Source organism: Enoplosus armatus, chromosome 10 (assembly GCF_043641665.1).
Source record: "Enoplosus armatus isolate fEnoArm2 chromosome 10, fEnoArm2.hap1, whole genome shotgun sequence".
In the NCBI taxonomy this organism is placed as follows: domain Eukaryota; kingdom Metazoa; phylum Chordata; class Actinopteri; order Centrarchiformes; family Enoplosidae; genus Enoplosus; species Enoplosus armatus.
This window is the reverse complement of record NC_092189.1, coordinates 6,070,130-6,086,766: the sequence shown is the minus strand read 5'-3', so window position 1 is coordinate 6,086,766 and position 16,637 is coordinate 6,070,130. Positions and strand designations below refer to the sequence as shown.

At 43.4% G+C, this 16,637-nt stretch overlaps 2 protein-coding genes across 2 annotated transcripts in view; one reads left to right on the top strand and one right to left on the bottom strand.

Annotated features, from left to right (window-relative positions):
• Nucleotides 1–6,838, bottom strand: part of LOC139291065 (connector enhancer of kinase suppressor of ras 2) — a 51,342-nt gene extending 44,504 nt beyond the window's left edge. Inside the window, exon 1 of the mRNA XM_070912971.1 lies at nt 6,775–6,838. Coding sequence (XP_070769072.1) covers nt 6,775–6,838 — 64 coding nt within the window. The remainder of the gene's footprint in view (nt 1–6,774) is intronic.
• A 2,396-nt stretch (nt 6,839–9,234) lies between these two features.
• Nucleotides 9,235–16,220, top strand: hdx (highly divergent homeobox). Its single transcript, XM_070913449.1, has 11 exons — nt 9,235–9,288; nt 10,586–10,747; nt 11,016–11,162; nt 11,350–12,537; nt 12,622–12,678; nt 12,836–12,982; nt 13,629–13,827; nt 13,913–13,992; nt 15,092–15,196; nt 15,357–15,479; nt 15,595–16,220. Exons 2-11 carry the CDS (start codon nt 10,682–10,684, stop codon nt 15,862–15,864), a joined length of 2,382 nt encoding a protein of 793 aa, XP_070769550.1. The 5' UTR covers nt 9,235–9,288; nt 10,586–10,681; the 3' UTR covers nt 15,865–16,220.
• The last annotated feature ends 417 nt before the right edge of the window (nt 16,221–16,637 follow it).

The window sequence follows — 16,637 nt, the reverse complement described above, 5'->3', positions numbered from 1 at the left end:
GAACTTTAGCTTCACCTCAGAAGCCCTCACTGTCCCTATTCTACCCCATTCAATCCAGTTCCAGCTGTAGTTTGGAAGAAGACAGTGGCAAAGAAGCACACTTTTCTAAACTATCCCATACTGGAGGAAATGGTCTTTGTGCCAACTTCACGTGGGTTTTCTACGAAATAATCACAAAACTGTCACAATTCATGTGCTCACAAGTTGACATTAAAGCTGCTCCACAAAATATTTTTTATTAGCAAGGGATCATGTGACCGTATGTAGTGTGAAAGGGGTCGCCCATCGTAAAAAAGCCACAGACCATTAGCACCCGACCCTGCAGTTCCCCTCAGTTCTAAGCTGCTGTCAGGAAACAATCTCTAATGAACCCAGTGTGCGCTACCGGCCCAGCAGCAAACAACGGACAGACAAAGTGAGCAGCTAGCTGGTGAACATAGCGTAGCATTCATCAGCTAAAGATTTGGCAAATGTTTGTTTCAGAAGTTGGTGGAGAGGAAAACAGAGCTAAAAGAAGAGTATGAGTATTGAGTGGCCAGAAATACGACTCCAAATAAATGCTGAAGTTGCTCTTTGTCTGCTGGATGTCTAAAACATATCTGTTTGCTAACATGTATGCCGTGCTGACTTTCTACACTTAGTATAATATGCCAATTATGTGCTTTACAGCTTGTTGCCAAAATGTGATTAAAAAATGAGTTGATGCTCGTTTAAGCAAGAAATACTTATTCATTTGGCTGTGAGCAGATTGGTCATTGTATTACAACTGAGTTAATAATCTGTACGAAACACTAGAATGTGTACTCTCCTGTGTGGCTGCTTGAATTATTGCTTCCTCCTGATTTTTTTTATTATTATTGCTAGGTTGTTGTGGTTAATACTGAACTCATTAGTAGCTACGGGTGCTATAACTTGCAGTATATTTACCAGAGTATATTTGGTCTTTAAGAGAGTGGTAGCATTCTGACATCCTCTTAAAGACCAAAACAAATGACTCAGGCGCCACGAGGCCATAAAGCTGATGTGAAAGTGTTCTTTTATGTTTCTGAAATATTTCGTAAAACCCAGCTGTTGGTCTGAGCTTAAGCAGACAAACTAGCTTTGCAATGCTGACAGCAGAGAGGCTACTGGCTACTATAAAAGGATAAATAACTCATTTAATTCTAGATTCAGACAACAGCAATGCAGTTGTCATGTACATTTGAATTGTTGCGCTTTATCCACAAATCTCCAGCGACCATGTTTGTATATCATGCGATCCCATGTGAAGTTAATATATGTGCGTAAAACTGCAGCCCCCCGGAACAACAGGTGCAAAATCAATCCAGTAAAAAAACACATGCGAACATCCACTGCACACACACACACACACACACACACACAGGCCCCTCTGTCCGAGCGCCCGGATAGAGCGGGTGCTTTGATATGATGCCCACTGCATCTCCCATTCTCCGCACCGCTCTGCCGTTGCCTCTGTGCCCCCCCCCCCCCCCCCCCCCTTCTCCATCATGCCCACCCTTCCCCTTGCACACTCCCTCGCTTCCTCCCCCATCTTAGCCTCCTCAGCCTTTCTTTCATTTTGCTTCGTGCCTCCCCATTTCTGAATCCGTGTCCCTGCTCTCTTGCTCGCTCTCTCTGCTCAGGGCCATAAAACAGGAGGGGAAGCTTGTGTTTGTGTGTGTGTGTGTGTGTGTGTGTGTGTGTGTGCCGCATGCATATGCGCCTTGTTATGTGTCTAAATGTTTGATAGAGGCATACAGGATGTGGATCGGGCATCTGTGTGTGATGCTGGTTCCCCATCTTATGACATGTGCTGTGACTCCAACACGATCAGATCTGGTTTCCATGACTACCGATGCCCCACTTAAAGCTGCTGCTCCAGAGTTTGTGTGTGTATGCATGTGTGTCAGTGTGCATACATCCATACATACATGCCATACATTACAGTGAACGTGTGCATTCCTTTGAGTGCATATATCTGTGTGCAACCATACGCAGCGTATGCATCTCTGCATCTCTTCTGCGTATGAAGAGGAGTTTCCTCTGCGTGCGTGTGTATGTGAGTGTGTGTTCCCTCACAATGAGGCACGCTGTTTAATCTTTAATGCAGCTGAAACTACAACAAGCACACAGTCAGAGCCAGGGGAAGCGTGTTTTCCAGCACAGACCTCTCTACCATGTCAGCAGGAGACTAAATCTGGGGACACAGTATGGAATGGTGGTAAACATGGTTCCCGACACCCCAGGACAACCAAACAACCAATTTCTTACTGTAGTGTTCGGTCTCATTGTCCATGTCATACCACTGCTGCATTTCTTTTAAAATGTTCAACACACAACAAGTTGAATTGCACCTAAATTTGTACATCTCATGATCTCAGTCATTCACAGCCCCTTGCACTGACTGAAATGTCAAATAACACCTTCATTTTTAGATTTGTTTTGTGCCAATACATCAGCACGCAAAAGAGGAAAAGAGAGATTACTGCAGGAAAAGTGAGCTGCCTTATTCATTTTCCTGTCACTGTATGCATCAGCAGGCTGCCAATACCGTGCGCCTGAAAGCACAGGGTGATCTTATGAGAATACACAGCAGCGAGAGCAGAGAAGAAGTCCGTTTTTTTCTTTGGTGCCTAAAACGTTAAAGCACAGATATGTACACGCGTCATACTTTACACATCAATTGCGTCTGCACACACACCCTAGCAGATACATACCCTCACACACACACACACACATAGAGGAAACTCCTCTGGTGTGGGTGTTCAAATCAAAACAAACGCTGATGAGTCATCTTTCTGTGAGCCTCACCAGTGTTCTGCTGCTGGAGCTACAGTATATAGGCAGCTTGGCCTGGTGGCTAGCTGTGTCAGGTTTTCTCCATAGGATTGTGGAGTTTCCCGACTCTCTGTCCCATATTCTCTCATACGACAGCAGTGGACTGTTGCTGTCCAATTTTACCTCTGTGCTGGGGAAGGATGGCTTCCTAAAAAGTGCAGTCCTAAATGTGTCCTTCTGGTGAATGTCACGAAACCTGATACTGTCTTTATAGGTCAAACTCTCCAAGTCAAAGCTGATGATCTCATAAGGCCAACGGAATTGCAAATGTAGCTATTTCAAAGGTGGAAGGATCTATATGAAGAAAAACATCGTTGACGAAAACCACAGGTGGAAAGTACATTTACTCCTGTAAGTCCTGTACTTGAGTAGAATTTTGAGGTACTTGTACTTAACTTAAGTATTACCAACTATCATGTTACTTATTTCTTCTATTCCACTATATTTCAGAGGGAAATATAATATATATATTTTAGTCCAGAACATTTGTCTGACAGCTATAGTTACTGGTTCTTTGCAGACTAATATTTTATATACAAAACATGTAACTGTGTTATAAAATATAAAATATTTATAAATGAAACTTCCCAGCAGTACATCAAGTAAATAACAATTAGCTTACTTAAGTCTAATTTGGAAAGCAGGACCTGTAATAGAGTATGTTTATGGTGAGGTATTGATACTTTTACTTCAGTAAAATATCTGAATACTACTGCTAACACTGACCAAAACAGACAAAACTATAAAAAAGCATATCCCGTAAATGTATCAAGAAATATATGACAAAAAAGAAGTGGTCAAAATGTTGCTTCTGATTCTCAAATTAAAAACCAGAAAGCTTTAAGATCTCAGCTGGCACTCTTTATAGATTTAAAAAATCATATACATAATGAAATGTTGGTGTTGTTTCAAATATCTAACAAATTGTGTCTAATAAAACATATTTGTCACTTGTAACCAGTTTTTGTTTGATATTCTATTTCCATTTAATAACTTTTATTTCAGGAAAGCATTTCTGCCCTAAAGTTAAGGTATCATAGTGAAAATATTTAAATTTCTATACATAATATTGATGATATCTTGAGAGTTTTGAGACTTTTGTAGCTAGTACACAAAAATTCAGAGGCGCCCCCATGGTTTGGGGGTTGGTCCTGGTTCGGGTCTGGCGGGGGACATTTGTTGCATTTCCTGTCATCTCTCTACTGGAGCTGTCTAGTGGAGGCATTAAATGCCCCCAATAATAATAATAACAATAATTTAAAAATTAGTACACACAATTCAGCTAAAGGTGTTGCTATATTGCTACAATTAGCAGTTGTGCACTGACAAAAGGCACAGTATTTATATCATGACAGAATGAGAAACTAAGGACTATGATGGCCAGGTGATGCCCCACCATCCAAAGAGAAATAATATTAATAGCAATTTATCTAAAAGATGTAGGTGAGGACAAATGTTTGCTTTCAGCACCTATGTGTCTTCTGTCTGTGTAAACTTTTCTCTCAGCAAGAGAATGACTATAGTACTTCTTAAGGTGGTCTCAATGTCACTGCTCCCTAAAAATGGCACAAGACTACTCAGATCAGCGTGAGAGAGATGAAGAGCTTCCAGAAAAAGAGGCCAAAGTAAAGCCCCTGTAAGCGTACAGATTAATGCTAGCCTTTCGCCTTTTGCTTTATTCATAAGAAAATAAGATCTGAGCATAAGACTGCCACTGAGGGTATATGTTTGAAGCCCCACAGGAGGGGGGGGGGGGGGGTCACAGGAGTAGGGACAAAAACTGGGAGACGTTGGCGAATGTCTTTTAAAATTGGATCTCTGCCCCAGCTCTTTGTGTGGGAGACGAGACTCTGTTTCTAAAACACATATGAGAAGAGTAACGAGATGAAACGATTTTCCAAGAGTTTGGGGCGATTGTGTACATTTTTCTTTGTCCTGACATTACACATCAGTGTATCAGATTACCTGAAACCTGCACAGCATGTGTGGCATCCTTCAGATTCAGCTTGTAGGTTTAAATCTTGACACTCACTGACATGTCCATATGCTGTCTTTCCACGGTCATATTCAACTAAACTGAAACTTTCAGTTCCTGTTGTGATGATTTCCTCATGATCCCAATTTGTTGTGTCTGTTCCTCATTTGCAAACAAAAAGCAGCCCGTCTTACAGTGTTTTTATCCAATTGTTTTCATATGCAGCCTTCATATACAACATGTCTTGTTGCTCAAACCTAACATTCCTGGAGCCTGTAAGAGGAGGGGAAATCACTGGTTTACCTTAAGGGTGGAATGCATATCACTGTCACATGCAGGGATTTATTTTAGCACATGGTTTTTGGGGACTGACTGGTTCATAACTGAACTTAAAGGCCCTAAACTGCATGTTGTAAAACATAGGAAAGTGTAATTAACTCCACATTTGGCAATACGTTTCTGTCATGGCTCTCCTTGAAAGCTCTGATAACCTTTTAGAGTAAAAGTATGTCCATAAGTCAGTTACACTGTGTGTGGCATAAAAAAACAAAACATTAAACCAAAACCAACAATTTGGATGTTTTCCATGTTGCACAACTCCAACCACATTTGGCCTGTTACTAATCTAATCTCCAATCAAATTTCAACTCAGCCTGTCTTTAATGAACGGTGCAGAAGCGAAGCGTTCCAGGTGAAACACTCCACGGATCAGAGGCTGAAGCCGTAACTCCACTGGCTGCTTACTGTGGCTGAGAGGAGCAATTATAAAAGCAGGAACATCATCGTAATCACTCATCGTAACGCATCCCAAATACTCCCTCGCCGTGTCCCCCGAGGGTCTATCAACCACCTTGACTTCTAATCTCAGACAATAGTGCTTTGCCACAATGAAAAGGAGCTCTAGTAGTCTTGAAACACATCCAGGAATATGGAGTTTTAGGAAATTCATAGAATAGATGATACAATTGGTCACTCTGTGTGTAACCAATGCAGACACACAATCACAAGTATCTATAGGAACATTCCATTGTGAGTTTAAGTCACCACACAGTAGTGATTAAGTCATTCTGTTAAGTGAGGGGTTGCGGACACCCTCCCTCCCCATCTCCATTGTCTGTCAATAGGCCTACCACAGTTTCTCTCACAGCTCTGTAGCTGACCAGAGTGTGTGAGAACAGCTCCTACCACACACACACACACACACACACACACACACACACACACACTCATACACGCATGATTAGTGATTATTCATTCATACTGTCTGTTTGAAGGGACGTATCTCGCGAGCAACAAAAAAAGCAAGTGTGGTCGGTGCGTTTGCCTTATATGGCAGGCGGCATTGCGCTGTCCAGGGTGCTGAAACTGACTGTACGGCTGGCATTAGGGATGGGGGGGGGTGCATGCAGCTAACTACATTAATCATATACGCACGCGCACATGTACGTAGGCACACACACACACACACACACGCGCGCACACAGCGAGTGGTGATATGGGCTTAGAGCATGTGCCAGTGAGTGAAAGCGCAGATGACATATCTTCCACATTCATTGATGAGAGCTCTGCTGCTGCTGCTGCTGCTGCTGCTGCTGACTCCATCAGCAGCCTATAGGCTGGGCTTGCGCTCTCAAGCAAGCGAGATGGCAGAATGCTGAGCCCCCACTCCCTGCTTCTTGGGGATATCCATTTCTGCACCGGCTCAAATGCATTCACTCTACTTTAGTGACTTTAATCAGTCTCACACTAGTCAGTTAGGCTACAGCGGCTAAAAAGAAAAATCACACGTCAGCCTGCAGGTCTGGATGAGGAGAACACACATGCACACAGTGTGGCCCTCCGCTGCTCACCATCACCGCCACTATCATCATCATCATCATCATCATCACCATCACCATCATCATCCTCAGTCTCACCACATCATCAGCCTGATGCAATGAAGGTGATCCAAAAAACATTACCTTTCATCCAGTCCAGCACTTGCTTTGGTGTCCATTTACTTATAGGTTCCATAACCAAAGCCATGGTGTCACAGTCTCTCCGCGGTGAACAGCACAGGACTCAATGCAGGCGACATAAAACGACTTGTCAGTCACATCTGGAATGACACGGCGGTGGGTAAATCTGAGGAAAAAGAAAGGGTTGTCAGTTCTATTCTCTCCATCAGAGCATGGCCGCCTGCAGAAACGGTGAACGGGATGCGGTGGTGCAATCCAAGCGCACACACGGAGACACGCACACACACACGCTCTCTCATTTCCCTCCCTCCCTCCTCGCTTTCCCTCACTCTCTCTCTCTCTTTCTCGTGCCTTCCCGCCAGCAGCCCGCGCGCTGTGAGAAGTGGATTCGGTGGGCGCGAGGGGATGGAGCGACCCCTCCCCTCTCCTCTTTTCCTCCCGCCCGCCTCGCTGCAGCATCACAAGGGCCACCACTCATAATACAGACCAGGGAATGGTGCAACGCACACCATATAGGGAGGATCTCTCCCCCCCCCCCCCCCCCCCCGCCTCACTCACACACACACACACACACACATGCACATACTTACAAAGAGAGAGCAAGAAAGGCTTTATGCAAAAATAACTTAAGCAACCCTTTCATGAATTGTATATATAGCAAAAACACCATAACACATCATATATTAAGTGCTATGTGGGTCTATTGAGCACCACAGACAGACTTTAAGTACCTATAGAAATATTACTATGGCTAGAAATTAGATGTTTTTTATGATTTGCATTTTCCCAAGGTGAAGGAAAGAATCGCCTATACCGAAAACTGTTACTGTCTGCATGTTACGTGTGCCTGTCGGCAGCAGGTGACACATCACAAGGCGAGGAAAGGCTCACATGTCAGCTGGTTTTTTAAATTCACAATCTGTGGATGAGGAAATCAGCATCAGTTGTCAGGCTGCTCGGTGCATGGGTTTAGCTGTGAGGAACAGCGCCCCCTGCTGCGCACCTGGGACACAGGTGACGTCATGGATTAAAGCACACGCTCCACACACCAGCAGCACCACCACCACCACCACCCAAATAAGACTCACTGTATACGAAGGGAGATGGAGAAAGGAACAGGTAGATGTATAGATAGGTGTATAGGTGTATAGGTGTATAGATAGAAAACACAAGAAAACACATTTATATACACCTCCATACTCATCAACACAGTCGACACAATTACTTATGTGCTATAACTGAGGACATATACTGCAAAATCTAGAAATAACACTATATAAAATGAGTACACACACAGAGTAAGAACAGATCACAAAACACAGCGATTATAGATGAATTGACTTTATTTCTATTACACAGCACTGACAAGTGTAACAGCGTAATAGTGTTTTAAAGTGCAGAATGCCACCTAGCTCCAGTGTGACCCTTCAAACAGATAGGGATGTTCTGCAAAGTAGCAATAACGACTTGAGAAGTCCTTCAAATGACAATTTATGGCAGTTACTGATTGTGTTTATGTCATTGGCAAGGTACCTTTTATGGGGCAATGTTTGTTTGGTCCCGGTTCAAAGGAGACGACGTTTACTGCCCCATTTGCCTAATGGTTTGGATTGCTGTCGCCAGATTCTTCATACATGCTCTTAGGCTCTGTGTCTTTCTGTCTGTCTCTCTCCATAATATATATTGTTAGCCACACTGCAGCAAAAATGTCAACAAGCTGTTAGACTGTAGTAAGACAGTACCTGAGTCAGTCTTAACTGCTTCTATTTTAGGAGGAAGAGATGTTTATAAATATATATATTTTTAAAGTTAACTAAAACATATGTAAAACTCTCTATCTTAGTAATTTGATTACAAAGATAAAAAAAATAATCAAATTCTGAGTTATTCTATTTGCATGACCATAGTTAAATTACCTAAGTATAATAAATATATGAAGGTAAATGTAATGTAAACCAATAAATCAAAAAAGTGCTGAACATTTTGAAAAAAGTTTTGAAAAAAAACACCTATTATGTGCAACGTTTTCTTGTCAATAGGTCTAATAATTGATCACAAGTTAAAAGGTAGAAATCTAACATTTGCTGTAGATTAAGCAGTAACATGTTTTTATAGCCTGAAGTGAAATAGTCATTCCCAGCACCTACTGTACATTCAAGCACAGTTTCCGTGGCAAACTAAACTAGAAACACTTCAGAAGGATATTTTGACATATTCAGGTGATGAGGAACCAAACCATTTCTCATCCAAAGTTTCGACCGCTTCCCTGTCTGTGACCTCCTCCTCCAGCAACCCACTGAACAAAGTCAATGGTGGGCGGGACCACGGTGCTCAGTTTTCAGCCCTTTCCGAATGTCACTGCGATGATCTTGAGCCCTCATTGGCTCATGTCTGCGAATACGTCACAATCATGATTAGAATTGATGATCGGACGTTCTGATTTCATTGTCTAGCAAAGGGGACTGGTGAAGAAATCTGCTGAATTTGAACGTCCGTCTGATTTTGACATCAAAAATGGTTAGTAGGAAAGTGATTTCACTTTTTCCGCTCCGGGGTATGCCGACTCGTTTCTGTTCGTGTCCGCTCGAAGCCAGGGTCAGCGCGAATGACCACGCAAGGGGTCGGGAAATCACAGATTTGAAGGAAAAGTTTAGCTGCGGCTATCCATTGGGAGAGCTATGCTAATGCTAGCTAGCGGTGGCTGGCTCAGATATGGCCGCTCGGGCCTGCAAGCTAACGTAAGCAGTCTGCATGGCCATTGTGGTGATGCGGCGCTTACCCGGTTTGTTTACTGACTGGCTCGCAGTCGTAAAGTTATGGCATGTGCTTCCTGTGTTGTAATTGTGTTTCTAAATCCCCAGGCTGTTGCCTTGGTAGCGTGCTAATCTGACGTGCCCACAATTTGTTCGCTAATTCTCTCCGTAATGTTTCCATATTGACTGTAGCCATGCGCAGTCAGACTGCCAAAATAAACCTGCTGGATGCTTATTGGTCGCACAACATTCCCGTATGTGACATTTTCTGTGTTTAGTAAAACCTCTAGCAACTTTATTTCAAACGTGGTCGTCTGAGTTTTTCTGCACCGTGTGAGTCAAAGTATTATTACTTTAACCGGGCAGCCGCTGCTCCTTCTCTCCCTCGTTCCCTCTCAGTGTACACACACATTTGCTTTGAAACTTTGAGATATTTGAAAGCCATGTGCGTAACACTGGACAGCCTTCATTAATATCTTTATTTGTGTGGCACATTGAAAAATAAAAGCTAGCTAAAGTTATTTCACTTTTTTGAAGGCGTGTTAAAACCGAATCGTGTCCACTAAAAAAAGCTTCAACAAATAGGGATGCATGTTTGGAGCTGGATTTTCTTATTATACATGATCATGTTTTGTTTTTGCCAAAAGCTCCGATATAGCTTGTTATTAATACGTCTTATCTGTAACTCCAGGGTTAATGCAAGGGTTCTCAGTTGATAAATAGAACAATGTCTTGCTAGGGACAACATATCCGCTTGATTGATAGTGTTATTGACGTTACACAGTGGCTTGTCATAGCTTATTATACTTTGACTGACAGCCTGGGCTATATTTTACAGCTTCACAGTGCCTGATGTAACTTTTTCAAAATGTTGTAATATATGACAATGCGTTGAGCGGTTGTCTATAATTTGAAGAAAGCGATTAAGATTGCTAATCTTATTTATAGTACAGAGGTGTGCTCATAATGACATGGCTGGAGTTGTCATCATTATTCTTTTTGTCCTACTCTTTTTACTTACGTTTTTAAGCTCAGCGTTGTCTGCTCTGCTTTCTCCTCAGCCACATTACCCAGCAGTGTGCCAGGTACACTGAGGCAGGATGAGTGCTTACAAAATTGTGCTAATCTAGAAACATGGAGGCTTCGCTGTGACCTGCATGGCTGCCCCATTCCCCTCCAGTAGCAGAATGGATGCGTGGCCACAAAGACGTGGCCTGCAGGCTGTGAGTATATCAGGAACTGTATTCCTATAGGAGCTTGAAAAAAATGACAAGAAGAAATATTATGATTTTTTGGAATTAAATTGGCTACAAAAACCCTCTCATTGCAGTACATAAGCCCAAGAAAGGAAATTGCACAAGTGTCATGACGTTAAAGGTTCACACTAAAAGCCTAATCATCTACCATAATCTGTCAGTGAGCTCTGATTAGTAGTGAATTCTTATATAACCATTTTTGGGGGGGTTCTTTATCTTCGTGGTTGTCTCTCAGATGAACCTGCGGTCAGTGTTTACGGCTGAACAGCAGAGGATCCTGGAACGTTACTATGACACTGGGATGACCAATCAGAGCAAGGCTTGCTTCCAGCTAATACTGCAATGTGCTCAGGAGGCCAAATTGGACTTTAGCGTTGTCCGGGTAAGATGTGCTTGTGTGTGTGTGTGTGTGTGTGTGTGATTTGTGTTGCAGCACTTTTTTTTAAAAGGGATGCCCATGTAATACAGGGGCAAGTGAGTCTAGTCTCCTCCCCGTGAATTCCCTCTACTGTTTTGCAGAATGTTTTTTTGAAGTGATGTTACTGAGCTCGTTGCTCTTTTCCCCGCAGACATGGGTCGGCAACAAAAGGCGTAAGCTCGCCTCCAGGGTGGAACAGAATGGAGGCGTGTCTCATTCCTTATCCGGCCACGGACTCGCTGGGGGACTACTCTCCAATCACACGTTAGCCGGAGGTGCTCTGTCCAATCACAGCCTGGCGACAGCAGCACTGCTACCTGCTGAATTGGCTGTGGCGCGGAACATCCAGAATCGTGTGCACCTTCTCCCTCCATCCTCGTCCTTCCCTTCTTTCTCGTCCACATCTTCCTCTCCTTCGTCTTCTTCTCCTCTCAGCAGCGGGAGCAACAACAACAACAACAACAATGATGTCATACTGACCGGGATCTACTCTCTCAACTCCGTCCCTCGCTCCCGACCAAGACCCACGGCCCCCCCATCTCAGCCAGACTCTGAGCTTTCTGTGCACGCATCCTCATCTCTGATCAACCAGGCCCTGCAGAGCAGGAGCACCTCCACCTCCTCACCCCTCCACTCCAAGCTGGTCTCACACTCTCAAAACCTCCCATCCCTCACATCTGCCTCAGGGCCTTTAGTCTACACTGCAGTCAGGAAGGGAACTTTATCCCTTGGGGAGGCAGGGGTAAGTGCAGGAGCAGGGGTAGTACCTCACAGCTGGACTAGGCAGTACGGAACAGTGCAAACCCGCCCTTGGTCCTCTTCCTCACAGTCCCAGACTCAACTTCAGCCCAGACCTCACTCCAACTCCCAACCTCAACTACCTGCCCCTCAGAAGACTCGGGTCTCCCTCCCAGTACAAAACTCTGGCCCCTCCTCTGAACAGACACCTCGTATCCAGCAGGTCTTCACCTTGTCAGAAAAAGGCGAGGGGGACAGACTTAGACCGAGTCACGTGTCTACCCGGAAAGACCAGGAGAGTCATAGGCCGGCGCCCCATCCTTTGGACACCAGTCATAACTTCTCCATTGCCATGGAAACTGGAGATGAAGAAGATGAGTGGCAAAGGGAAGAGGAGTTGGCAAATATGGCCGCTCAGACACACATCCACAGGGAGCAGACGTCAGCCAGCCCAACCGGGGCTGAAGTGTCTGTGGTGAAAGGAAGCCACTCACCCCGTATGACTATCTCTAGACCCGCACTGCTTCACGGCAACACACCTCTTCAGGGCAGCTACTCCCTCACAGCACAGACCTCACTTACCGGGGAATCCAGCACACAGGTAGGACAGCTTCTAGTGTTGTTGCCGCTTTCCTTCAAAGGGAATTGAAAGACTGAAGCTGACTCTGTCTGTCTTTGTGTGCAGACTTCAGTTGGTGTGTCTGCTGCCCCCTGGGTTATCAGCAACTCCAGAAAGAGAACAGTTAGTACTTTTTTGTCACTTTAAACGCAAGATTTTGAATATATAATATAGGTTTACTGTATGTTATTACACATTTACACTAATGAGCTATAAAGCCTACAGTCTGCTTACCATCAGTGTGAATGTTCCGTAGTTTAATAAAGGTTTCTGTTTTCAGCTGCAGGATCGGACCCAGTTCAGTGACGGGGATCTCATCCAACTAAAGCGCTACTGGGACCGAGGCATGACCAGTCTGGGCTCAGTCTGCAGGGAAAAGATCACTGCTGCAGCGAACCAACTCAATGTAGACACTGAAATAGTCAAGGTAACCAGCTCCACAGGGTTAGACATTAGTTTTGCATATTCCCAGTGTTAATACAGAGAAATCTAGAGAAGTACGGGCACAAGAGATGTTTTGTAGGCTGAGAAACCTTTGGGCCTTATTCACATTGTCTGGCCACTTGTCTATGACGTTTCGTGGAAACAAGAATACTTGACTTGTCACAAGAAAACAGGAAAGAGTAACTTTTCTAGGTCATGGAAGTTTTCTAACTTACTTACTCAAAGTTGTGTAAAAGTCATGCAGTTATATATCAGGGCCATGGTAAGAATGCTGATGGACTAAATATAGTCTCTCTGTCCTGACACACACATGACCCACTGCCATCTCACTTACTGGGAGATTTACTGCCAGGAAGAAAAATCGTTGCCTACGTAGAGAAACAGTTTGCCACTACATGATGATTTTCAAATCATTGCATTAATGAAACAACTACTTAAAACAAATTTAGTTCAGTGATACATGTATACTCATGATGGTGATAGTTAACAGTGATTATTTTCAAGAATTATTTTTCCTGACTTAACCATCATATTTGACACTTTATTCTGAAAAACTGATTGATATCCTTGAATTTTAGTTGAACTTTTTTTTTACCACCATGTTGTCTTTTGTGTTTTCCAATTTGCAGACATGGATCAGTAACAGACGGAGGAAGTATCGTCTGATGGGTATTGAAATCCCTCCACCTAAAGGTGGGCCTGCTGTATTCACAACCTCATCCCCAGGCAACGAATCTCCAGTGGGGCTCAGCTCTGACGAAGAGCGGCTCCGAACCCCTGAACTCTGCGATGACTTGAATGACAGCGGATCTGTCTGCCTGTCTGAAGGTTAGGCTGCTGATACGCACATGCCAATACCTTACCTCTGTGGAAACTGCGTATCTCAGCATTTATGCAATGTTCTGGCTTCTAGATGGCACCATCGACTCGCATCATAGAGACGGAGAAGATGGAGCAGATTTCTCCGCTGCTGCTCCGCTGGCCAATAATGTGGTACTTCATTATTTCTCTGATACTGCAGTACAGCCTCATTAAGTTTAGCCACTTAGGAACGGCCACTGGTAGGGATAAACGTTCGGACTCAGATGTGACAAAATGCATCTGAGCTCATTTGTTCTACTTAACCATATAAGCTCATATTAGTTTGTAGCAACAAAACTACACCAGCTGTACTTCATTAATCACATATCAAGTTGGCACATCTTTACACCACAGTTACACTTCATTTGTATTGTAATGATGCTTGACATTTTGACATGTCACAGTAGGAAAGGTGTAAATACTACAGTTGATGATGGCTGAATTCCATTTAGCTGCTTCAGTTTCAGGGTCCTGGTATTATGCATGCTGGCTCACAGTCACACTGTCATTTTCTGGGCTATTTTTAATATTTATACTCATCAACAACCCACAATCAGTCATACAATAATAACACTTGGATTCTGTAGTTGTTTCAGTTTTACAGGGTTTTATATAGTTCATAGTGTTTAGGATGCCTGGTGTGGCTTATCAAATCAAATGCTTCCTATTCACAAATTAACTTCCAGACCAATCACAGGCTTTTGTTTCAAGCACGCTGTGATTAACAGGCTGCTGTTTAGCCAAACTTTCTTGAGGCAAATGGAAAATATATAATTGTGATCTCAGAATAGAGACTTGTGTTCATTTTAATCATTATTATGCAGCCCAGATTAAGATAATAGGGTACATTTTCTACTACATTTCCATGTAATATATCAAGTGTAATCACTTTTCATATTGTTTCTATAGTATGTTTGACATCATCAGCACTATTGTAGACAAAGCACAGTTGCCATTGCGTTCTACAAGTAAGAATGAGTAAAAGTTTTTTGTTTTGTTTAGTTTTTGCCAGGACTATGGTTTGTTTATCTACATATGTAGCGCCTTTCATCCCAAACTGCAATACAAAGTGTCTTTTACGCAATACAGTAGATTACACAAATAGAACATAAAGACTAAAATCCAGAGAAGATAATAGTCGCCATGAGACTTGATCATATTGTATTTCATTTTTTATTTTCTTCAGATGACATCATGATAATTTGATCTAATCTCTGCGTTTTTTTAACAGAAGATTGAAGTAATCGATGAGGATGAAGAAGAAGAAGATGACGATTATGATGGTGAATTAGTGGCTTCGGACCTAGAGCAAATGCAGAGCCTGCTGGAATTCAAGGTGAAGTCACACAGACAGATCTACCAAGCTGCAACTACAATCCTTTCTTCAAACTGTATTGTTCGTGCCAGTGTGTCTACGGTTTAGAAACGGCACCGTAACCCACAAAGATCCCAAGCTCTGAATTTACTTTTTGCCGCTTTGAATCCTTCTGTTTCAGCACGAGGAAGTGCAGTTCTTAGAGCATGAGCTAGAGAACCAAAAACAAAGATACCAGGAGCTTGCAAGCTTCACGAAGAGCCTGCTCAGCGCTGTGAGGAATAACGACCTGGAGAGACAGCAGGTACGTTCACGGTCCTGTTTACACACTGACAAGAGCCATTTATCAGTTTTATCAGCGAAACACCACAGCTTATAGAAATGTCCAACCTGACGTCTGCTGTTGTGTACGCGTTTAGGAGCTCATGGCCAGTCTACCTCAGCCTTCAGACCAGGACTGGGACATGACTGTGGAGAGAGGAACCCAGCCTGCTGCTGTGTCAGCAGACGCATCCTTCAACCACGATGACTCCCAGGCGGCCGGCGCGAGCAGCGCGGAGCCTCCATCAGCCCCGGCATATGAAGAAATCCCGCTGGTCACCATAAACGAAGACAACACAAAGACTGAAGTTACTGAGCCCTCTGCATCAGAGGAGCAACTACAGGAAGCAGTTTCAGAACAAAAGTGACTATCTCATGTACATCAGCTCACATAGACTCATACAGATGTTTTCCACACTCCACACAGAAGCCGGTCTCAGACAAGAGGGACTGTATGGTGTTACGTATACACAAACACTCTGGTAAACTCTCGCTCCACGCCCAGTGCCTGTGGATTGATGCTTCACTATGACTGTTGGGCTGACAAATGCCTTTTTTACTGCATATCATTCGCCTTGCTCTGGACCAGTCCAGAGAGAACAATAAACGACCTCTAACTTATCTGTGTGGCTGTGTGTTCAGTAAGAAAAGTGACACTTTTCTCATGTATTGTGAACAGAGTTATAAGCTTACAGTAGATTTTTAAAACCCAAACTGTAAAACGAATTCACACACAGTGCTGACAATCTCTTTTTGTTTTGTAGATCACAGTTGCAGACAACAACATTGTGGTTAAATAAACTGCTGAGACTGAGACCACCATCCAATTTCTCCAGGATTTCAATCACAAAGTTTAAACATCATTAATATACAATAACTGGTGGCACTGACTGAACTTGTGAGGGGAAAGAATTGGACGTATGTATAACTGCGTTTTACATTTTGAAGTTGTGACTGCATAAACAAAATACATGAAGTGTATATATACATTTCCTCAGCACACAAAGACTTTGAGCCTGTGAGTGGGAGAGAGACAGAGCTGGAGAGAAAGTGGATGAGCTTTAAGCCTCTTATTTCCACTTGGACTAGGGATGGACGGGCTTATGAAACAGTGGCTTTAAAACATTCAATTTACACCCTT

Excerpts from the sequence above, each read along its gene's own strand:
- hdx (XM_070913449.1), top strand. The coding sequence starts at position 10,682 with ATGGCTGCCCCATTCCCCTCCAGTAGCAGAATGGATGCGTGGCCACAA. Across the intron at positions 11,163-11,349 it reads TGGACTTTAGCGTTGTCCGG|ACATGGGTCGGCAACAAAAG; the intron begins GTAAGATGTGCT and ends TTTTCCCCGCAG. Across the intron at positions 13,828-13,912 it reads ATCTGTCTGCCTGTCTGAAG|ATGGCACCATCGACTCGCAT; the intron begins GTTAGGCTGCTG and ends TCTGGCTTCTAG.